The 9,717-nt window shown below is 39.2% G+C and overlaps 1 protein-coding gene across 2 annotated transcripts; it reads right to left on the bottom strand.

The window, feature by feature from the left end:
- Window positions 1–4,173: 4,173 nt before the first annotated feature.
- Window positions 4,174–6,547, bottom strand: LOC121399358 (lamina-associated polypeptide 2-like). 2 transcript variants are annotated; one of them, XM_041579854.1, is made up of 3 exons: window positions 6,207–6,547; window positions 6,091–6,132; window positions 4,174–6,000 (listed from the first exon to the last, which is right to left on the bottom strand). In XM_041579854.1, exons 2-3 carry the CDS (start codon window positions 6,123–6,125, stop codon window positions 4,707–4,709), a joined length of 1,329 nt encoding a protein of 442 aa, XP_041435788.1. In that variant the 5' UTR covers window positions 6,126–6,132; window positions 6,207–6,547; the 3' UTR covers window positions 4,174–4,706. The 2 variants fall into 2 exon arrangements, with proteins under 2 accessions (XP_041435788.1, XP_041435789.1); XM_041579855.1 differs by having other exon boundaries at window positions 6,091–6,547.
- Between the last annotated feature and the right edge of the window lie 3,170 nt (window positions 6,548–9,717).

Genomic DNA, 9,717 nt, shown 5'->3' with positions numbered 1-9,717 from the left:
TAGGATCTTGTCTTTACGTCTTGTCCTATCGCAGACAGTAAGGACAGAGCTTGCCTGTGTCTCCTGATGCTGCGCTCTGCTCCTCATTCCTCAAGCCAGATTTTCAATTCAGCATGAAAAGTAGAGCACATCTTTCCCCAGGGAACAAGTGCATATTAAATGAGTGCTACGAGCCTCTTGCACCATTAAACCTTCTAACACTTGCCCTGGAGATCTCAAATTGCCCCTCATGTGTTCTACAGTATATTTGGAGCCAATATTATTTTTAAATAATATAGTAGTAGACTATATAATATAGTAGTTAACTTACCAATATTCACATTGGGTCCAGGTGCACATGCCCGGACCTACAGCCTGAGGTGTTTACTTCTTAATGTAGATTACCAGTTTATGATGGCACATTAACTGGACCACATCAGTGTAAGTGCTGTAAAAAGTTTTATTTAGGGATAAAACATGACAAAAAATATTTAAAAGAATAAAGTTTTGCATGTGTTATGCCTCTACAGGACAATACTATAATCACATGCTTTTTTCTTTTGATATATTTTGGATGCCTTCCATTTATGTATCCAGTATATCTTGGCTTGCCTTTAAATACATGAATTTGATAGTTTGAGAAATAATTTCCTGTATATGTTGTGCTGTGTCACACTATGAATTTTGTAAATGTGAAGTTGGATACTGAAATTGTTGGATTTTAAGAATACAGGTATGGGACCTGATATCCTGTTTTCCAGATAATGGATCTTTTTGTTATTTGGATCTTCATACTGTAAGTCTACTAGAAAATTATGTAAATATTAAATAAACCCAATAGACTGGTTTTGCTTCCAATATGGGTTAATTATGTTACCTGTAGTACAAGGTACTGTTTTATTATTACAGTTGTACTACCAAGCAGAAAGACTGATGCAATTGCATGACATTAATGGGGTTTTAACATTAAACATAACCTTAGAATAACATCTTCATGGTCTGAGAGGTTAGCCAGTTTTGCTATGGGAACAGACAATACGGATGTGCTTTTGTACTTCAGTCCCAATCAAGTTGGTTAGTGCAGATCACAAATCTAAATTTCTGATGCCTCTTCTCTTGGTGACTAAGAGGCTATGGCATACCTAAACAACTCTGGCTACTCCGTTATATTGTCAAAACAGTGGAATTTGTGAAACGTATTCACATCAATGGATATTTTTCAATATTCAAAATACATTCGGTATTTTTTCTGGGAACTGTCAACTGGATTATGTCCTGGCGACTTTTTCCACACAGCAAATTTTTGTTCATTACTACCAGTAAACTATTTTTAACTTTACTTGTATACATATTACATACGACTTTAACAATATTCTTAAGATTAGTATAATTAGTATATATATATATATATATATATATCACATATGACTTTAACCCTATAAGTACCAAAGAATGTCCAATCTATGGGGCCTACATAAAGGAAAATCAATTCATACTCACCGAGATTTTCTTTTCCTGGACTGAAGCATGGCAGTGGACACTAATGGGTTAATCCCTCTCGACACCTGAAGGACAGGAAATGAGCTAATAAATTCCATGCCTCCCCCCTCACCTCCATTCTCCACACTGTACGAGACGAAGTTCCCCAAAATTTTTAGGGAGGGAAACATGTGCCCACTGCCATGCTTCAGTCCAGGAAAAGAAAATCTCGGTGAGTATGAATTGATTTTCCTTTTTCCTGTACTTCACATGGCAGTGGACACTAATGGGAAATACCCAAGCAATGACAAAAAAGGGTGGGTAATATAAGTTTATTTAATCAGCAAAGCAGCCTGAAGGACCGAATTTCCAAAGGAATCTCGATCAGCATCATGAAGATCAAGCTGATAATTTTTTACAAAGGTATTGGCAGAAGACCAAACCGCTGCTCTGCAAACTTCTTCGGTTGATGTCTGGGCCCGGCATGCCCAAGACGCAGCAATAGCCCTGGTAGAGTGAGCCTTAATAGATTGAGGACAAGGAACTGCACTGACCCTGTAGGCTTCTGAAATACATGATTTGATCCAGGATGAAACTGTTGATTTAGCCACCTGAGAGCCTAATCTTGGACCTGAAGATAGAATCAGTAGATTATCTGATTTTCTTATTGATTCAGTCCTTTCAATGTAGGTTTTAACACCGCGAACAACATCCAGAGTATGCCATGATCTTTCTTCCTCTGAATTAGGATTCGGATAAAAGGCAGGTAAGGCTATTTCTTGATTGATATGAAATTCAGATATCACTTTTGGGCGAAAGTCTTGAGGTAAACGAAAAATCAATTTATTCTGACAGAAAAACATGCAGTTATGATTAATCTTCAGAGCTTGGATCTCTCCTACTCTGCGGGCTGTTGTGATAGCTAACAAAAAGGCAATCTTCCAAGAAAGGAATTTGAACGAAATTGATTCCAGAGGTTCAAAGGGAGGCTTGGTAAGGGCAAGCAATACCAAATTAAGATCCCATGGAGGAGCTTTAGATATGATCCTAGGTTTTAATTTCTTTAACGCCAAGAAGAATCTTGCCACTAATGGAGAGGATGCCCAAGCAACTCCCGAAATGGCAGAAAGAGCAGAGACTTGGTTTTTCAAAGTTGCTGGACTGAGCTCCTTCTCAAATCCGGACTGCAAAAATTCCACAATATGTTCTTCTGTAATTTCAACAGATGATCTGTTAGATAAAGAACACCATTCCAAAAATTTGTTCCAATATTTGGAGTATTTCAAAGAAGTGGCAGGCTTCCTAGAAGCCAAGAGTGTTTGAACAGTGTTAGAAGATAGACCTCTTCCCATCATCCTCTGCCTTTCAACTTCCAAACAGTCAATTTGAAGTGGCCTGGATCCGGATGAAATAGACAATCCTGCCTTAGAAGTTGAGGCTGGATTGGGAGTCTGAACGGTCTCCTCACTGCCATCTGGAATAATTGAGGAAACCAAAACCTCCTGGGCCACCAAGGTAGAATTATCAGAACAGATGACTTCTCTTCTCTGATTTTCCTCAGACACCTGGCAATTAAAGGAAAAGGTGGAAACAGGTAAGCCAATTTGAAATTCCATTGGATACTGAAGGCATCCACCTGGTCTGCTAGGGGATCCTGATTCTTGGAACAAAATCTCGGTAACTTCCGATTGTGCCTCATAGCCATGAGATCTATCTGTGGAATCCCGAATTTCTTCACAATTAATCTGAATATTTCTGGATTCAATTCCCATTCCCCTGGATGAGGCTGGAACCTGCTCAAACGATCGGCTAGAACATTCATCACTCCTGGCACATGGACTGCAGTCAGATCCTGCAGATGAAATTCTGCCCATACAAGAATCTCATCCGTCAACTTCATGAGTTTTATACTCCTTGTTCCTCCTTGCTTCTTTATATATTTGACAGTTGTGGAATTGTCTGATTGAATCATCACCGACTTGGACCTGATCACTTCCAGAAAGTGAATTAGTGCGAGGTGAACAGCCTTCAATTCCTTCCAATTGGAGGACTGACTTGTCTCCCATATATTCCATTTGCCCCATACTGACAGATGAAGTAGATGGGCTCCCCAACCTGAGCCACTTGCATCGGTGGTCAACCTGATCCACTGGGGGGAGAAAAGAGAAATACCTTTCTGAAGATACTGTGTCTGAAGCCACCATCTCAACCTCTCGAGAACCGGAGGACTCACCAGAATGTACTGATCGGGTGAACGTTCTTTGCGCCATTGGGTCAGAAATGACAACTGGAGAGGCCTGATGTGAGCCATGGCCCATGGAACAGCGTCTATCGTGGCTGTTAGTTTGCCCAGGACTATTTGACAGAATAGAGCTGTAGTTATCGGAAAACTGAGAAGTTTCTGTACATGGTTTTGAACATCTAAGATTCTTTCTCGAGGGAGAAATATTCGAAAAAGAGTTGAATCGAAAGTGACTCCTAGAAAGTTGATAACTTGAGTCGGAGACAGACAAGATTTTGTTATGTTTATGAGCCAACCGTGATCCTGCAAGGACCTCAACACTAACTTGACGTCGTGTTGAATCTTTTCCAAGGAATTCGCCTTTACTAGAATGTCGTCCAGATATGAAAAGATTTCCACTTCCTGTAATCTTAGAGAAGCAATAAGGGGAGCTAGAACTTTCGTAAAAGCTCTTGGAGCAGACGTGAGACCGAATGGCAGGGCTCTGTACTGGTATTGAATCCCCATGGAATAAAACCGAAGATATTTCTGGTGACTTGCTGCGATGGGAATATGTAAATAGGCGTCTTGCAAGTCGATCTTGACCATCCAATCGCCGGGCCTTAATACTTGTGCGATTGATCTTACTGACTCCATACGAAAGGTCTTTTTTATTATGAATTGATTTAGGAACCTTAGATTTAGAATAGCTCTGAAATCTCCCGATTTTTTTCTTACAAGAAATAAAGGAGAAAAAATTCCTTTCCTTCTTTGGGTGGAAGGAACACGGATAATCACTCTCTTCACCAGAAGTTGATTCAGAATACCCTTGAGGGCAAGCAGAGCCTCCTTTGTTTTTGGAACTGCTGACTTTTGGAAGCGAGAAAAAGGAGGAATTTTTATGAATTCTATTTGGTATCCTCTTGAAATTACCTCTGATACCCAGAGGTCTGTCGTAGTTTGAGCCCAAACAGTTTTGAATTGTGAAAGCCTGGCCCCCACAGGAAACTGAAGGGCTCGCAAACCTTCAGAAGGATTTATTTCTATCAGGTTTGGAATCCTTCTTAACCTGAAAGGGCTGAGGCTTAGTCTTCCAGGATTGCCTCTGAAAATTTCTGCCTGGGCGGTAAGCTTTGACATCTTTAAATGAAGGTCTGTTACCCCTGAAAGTTGTTCTTCTCTCTTTCTTATCTTGGGGTAGAAAGGCTGATTTGCCAGCCGACGCCTTAGAGATAATATTCTCCAATTTTGGACCAAAAAGAAGATCTCCTTCAAAGGGGAGGGAGCAAAGGTTATGCTTAGATGGTGTATCAGCAAACCAATGTCTGAGCCATAGGGATCTACGAGCTGCCACCACCAGACTCATTTCCTTAGCCGCCAACTTGAGGATATCCATAGAAGCTTCAGCACAAAAATCATTTACTAATTGAATCTCATGAAGGGAATTTAGAATTTCCTCTCTGCTGACCTTTTGCTGTAAGGCTTCAACAACGTTATTTAACCAGATCTTATTAGCTCTAGCTAAGGAGGTAATAGCCACACACGGTTTACAAATAGATCCTGAAACACTATAGGCTTTTTTAAGGATGGAGTCCTGCCGTCTTTCCATAGGATCCTTTAGGGAGACCCCTTCATCTACAGGCAAGGTTGTTCTTCTTGCCACCCTGGTGATCGAAGCGTCAACCTTAGGGGGTAATACCCATTGTTTAACTTGATCCTCAGGAAAAGGATACATCTTTTTCATCCTTTTAGACAGAAAAAATCTTTTATCAGGAACATCCCATTCAGATTTAATTGTGGCTTTGACAACATCATGAATATGAAAGACACTGCTTTTTTTGGAAGATTTGAACATCAGGTCTGGTTGGGAAGAAGGTTCACAAGGAACATCCAAATTAAGGGTTTTCCTCATGGCCAGAATTAAAGGCTCTATGAAAGATGTATTAAACAACTCATCATCTGAATCCACTTCCCCTTCCTCTTGTGAATCAGAGGAGACACTATCGTCAGGAATGTGAACAGCTAAATCTGCTGTAGCATATGAAGTGGATGGTTGATTGGCAGAAACTTTAGCAAGTACATTATCTGTTACTTTTTCAACCATGTCAGACATAGATTTATTAAAGGAATCCTTCATCCATGACATGAAATTATTGAATTGCTCAGAAGACTGGGAGGTATTATTTTGATCAAAACAGCTCTGACAAACTTTTTTATCCTGAAGTGCAGGCAAAGAGCAGAAAATACATTCCTTTCTACAAGACTTCTCCCTCCCACGATCATCATCTCTTCTTCTATCAGAATGCCTATGATGTGGACTCCTTAAAATAAACAAAAATATTCATAATGAATACCAAACATATGAAAAGTGCAACAGCACTCAGATAGGGGGAGACCCCTTTGCAACTCACCCACTGGCAGCGGATCTAGATCGTCTAGAACTCATGGGTCAGCTAAAACATAAGCAGAATACACCCATAAGTAAAGGTAATACATACCAAACATCCCCAGTAGGCAGATTACTTACTGCAGTTGTGGAGGCAAATAGTAGCAGGCTCAGGGCATAAACAGCCAAAACAGCGTCTGGATAACAGGCAGCAAATGGGGAACACAGACGCTGATTTAAAAACGCTGGCGCCAAAACACAGCGTGATGACGTCACCGGCGCGTATCCAAGCAACGCGTCCAGGAAGAGCTCTGCAACCGTCTTACTGCGCATGCGCCTAACGGCTTCGCGTCTTACTGCAGCTATGGGCAACGAAAGGCCATTATCTCCTAATGGAGATCTCTCCTAAAGACAAGGCTCCGGAGACTTTGAGGCAAACCCCCTCTGGTGCCAGTAAAAGGTGATAAAACACTTCCTTCACTTCCTTCATCGAGGACAGGAAAGAGAAAGGAGGTGAGGGGGGGAGGCATGGAATTTATTAGCTCATTTCCTGTCCTTCAGGTGTCGAGAGGGATTAACCCATTAGTGTCCACTGCCATGTGAAGTACAGGAAAAAAAGACCACGGTACTGGTGCCATAGATTCTAGTTTTTTTTACATGGCTATATGCCATCAAAATTATGATATATTGAGTTATTGCTGTTTCTCTACGAATGGGGAAATATTTGAGAGCCAATTATATTCATTATATTGTCAAAAAAAACAAATACACGAATAAACAATAATAAGCAAAAAAAAAATTTAAATTATTATAAAAAGATTGCAAAGCAAATAGAAAATCCATTAAGTGATGAGAAAAGGTTGTATATATTGACTAACTACTGCTGCAACAATGCTCTATAATCTTTTGGAGAAATAAATCATAGAAAATATCAGAACACACTCTCCATATTGCTGATTCCAAGTTAGTTAGAGTGACACACTAATAATAAAATACAAACAAAACAATATCAGTTTAAAATATTCATTATATAAAATATACTTTTCCTGAAGGATACCTAGAATTTATGTTCAAAGAAAACGAGGCACACAATAATTTTGAAAGTGTATTTTTTGAAGTCTGCTATGTAGTCTGCTTTATTAGAAACTGCTATGTTTCTAATAAAAAATAATATAAATAAAACATTTCTTGTTGATCTTTGATAAAAGAAGGGAAATGGAAGTAGAAATTTCCCCCAAAAGGAATCATATAATAATGAATCTAATAGCCTTGCTAAGCCAATATTTGAAAAACAGATGCACGGAAATTTTGTGGCTAATTCAAGAACATCTGCTGCCTGATGACTAGAACCACTCCTTGCCAAACTTCACACCAGTATGCACTCCCTATATTCACTCTGAAGCATGGCATTTGTTCCTCTGGCAGGGTAATTGATTATGATGAACCCTTGACAAAATGCAGACGTGAACACAAAGGGTGTTTCAGGGGTCCTAGCAGCAAAAGAAAGAGTGGTGAAGCAATAAAATGAATCACAAGAGCTTTAGACCCTGGTCAGACAACAACAGACCTCACATCATTACCCAAATGTTTTGTTCTTCCCACAGGTGATTCAGGTAAGAGAAACCTCTTGCCTTGGGATTTATTTGCTTATACTGCACTGGGCTCAGATTGGAGACTTCGGAACTGTCTATTCTTTGGTCTACTAAACTGAGAGAACAGATGTACCAGCAGGAGTTGGCATTATTGAATTTTATGAAGCATATTGTGCGATAATGCAAAAAAAAAGAGAAAAGCACAGTTAACCATTATAGGATGATATCCAGGAGAAAATATATTTTTCTGAGAGAGACAGATTTACAAACAGATGCTCCTTATAGTATTTCTCTGTGGAAAAATCTACATGAACATTTGTGACTTTCTTGCAATAGACACATTTGCTTTCATATGATAGCCTGAATAATCATGCTTAAATGTAACTCATTTTGCTACAGTAGGAGACAAAATTTAACTGCTAATTACCGCAATACTTTGTGGAAATCGTTTTAGAACAAATAAGAACAATACATTAGATAAAAAAAGCTAGCAGATCATTAGTGTATCTCAACAGTGCCAGCAATGTTAGATGACATTTTAATTTTTCTATTATTTTGCATTTTCTTTGTTTTATAACCATTTCATGACCAAATATGTGTGAATATGAAAAGGAAGTGGACAAAAAAAACTGGAAAACTGTGTGTCACCAAATGGCTTATGCTTTATTGCAAAATGAAAATGAACTTTTTGATTATTTTCTATGCGGATTTGTTGCATCATATACAAGAAGGACCTGTAATTATGTATTAGTTAATTCTTCCTTATCTTTTTTTTTGTTTAAGTGGTTTTGTGCAGAGATTTATCATCCATAAATTCACTGGTCCAAATGCTTGCAAAAAAATGATATGCTTCACTAACAACAGTATGCAGAGTTTTTCTCCCCCCCCCCATAATTTAACCGTAATTGTGGCCACATGAGGAGCATCACATTTTCAGAATTAGGGTTGCATCCATTCTGGTACCTGGCTTCAAGTCTGTTGTGCAGTTCAAGGTGCATCAATAGGTGCATTTTGGCAGGATTAATGATGGGCGAGTTTGGGGCATTTTGCTTCGCCAAAAAAATTCACGCATTTCCAGCGAAATTCGTGAAACGGCGAAAAACTCACGAAACGGTGCCGGCGTCTCATTTTTGACACCGACATCCGCCGGCATCTGGTTTTTTGCTGCCGGCGTCCATTTTTTTTGACGCCAGCGGAAATTCGCTTGCGAAAATGCGCCTGCATAAAAAAATGGACGCCAGCGAATTTTCACTGCAGTTTCGAGAATTTATTCACCGGCAGCGAATTGCGAGAATTCATCACAAATTCGCGCCTGGCGAATAAATTCGCCCATCACTAGGCAGGATTTAAAAGAGGCAGGAGGGATGCTTTAGCTCTTGGAACAAGTATGCAGAAGTGAGTGGGCATGTTTGGAAGCAAGTACCTTTAATGAATAGCATCAGGAAATACAACAATTGCTTCCATTTTAGCTAGACTGATCATAAATGACCTCTGATGATGGAGTAGCAAACACAGGCATTTCCTACTGTACAAGCGATACTGTACACTAGCAGGCTAGCTAGATACAAACATTTGTTAGCTCTAAGTTGCGTCCAGGTTTTTTGCAACATATTTCTTGGCCCCTTTGGATACATCCTGACTCATTCTTTAAATAGAATAATTCAGGTCCAGGATAATATAGACTGCACGGCTCTCTTAATAATCAGTGCTACAGTGATGAAAATGAGGATGGCCAAATTTTTGTGGAGGATTTGGTATTTGGTAAGATGCAAAAATCAAACGCATTTCTATAAATTATAACCTATTAATTGTGAAGGTGCCCCCCGACAATTGTCGCAGGGTAATTCTGTACAGTACTGCCATTAAAGTAACAGTAACATCAAAAAATGAAAGTGTTTTAAAGTAATACAAATATAATGCAGTATTGCCCTACACTGGTAAAACTGTGTTTTCATCAGAAACACTCTATTGTTTATATACAATTAGGTCCATAAATCTTTTTTTTTTCTAATTTTGGTTCTGTTCATTACCACAATGAATTTTAAATAAAACAACTCAGA

Source organism: Xenopus laevis, chromosome 1S, assembly GCF_017654675.1.
Source record: "Xenopus laevis strain J_2021 chromosome 1S, Xenopus_laevis_v10.1, whole genome shotgun sequence".
NCBI lineage: Eukaryota > Metazoa > Chordata > Amphibia > Anura > Pipidae > Xenopus > Xenopus laevis.
Note: the sequence above shows the minus strand (reverse complement) of the source record. Positions and strands in the feature narration are given on the sequence as shown.

Excerpts from the sequence above, each read along its gene's own strand:
- LOC121399358 (XM_041579855.1), bottom strand. The coding sequence starts at position 6,125 with ATGAGTTCTAGACGATCTAGATCCGCTGCCAGTGG. Across the intron at positions 6,001-6,090 it reads TCTAGATCCGCTGCCAGTGG|GAGTCCACATCATAGGCATT; the intron begins GTGAGTTGCAAA and ends GTTTATTTTAAG.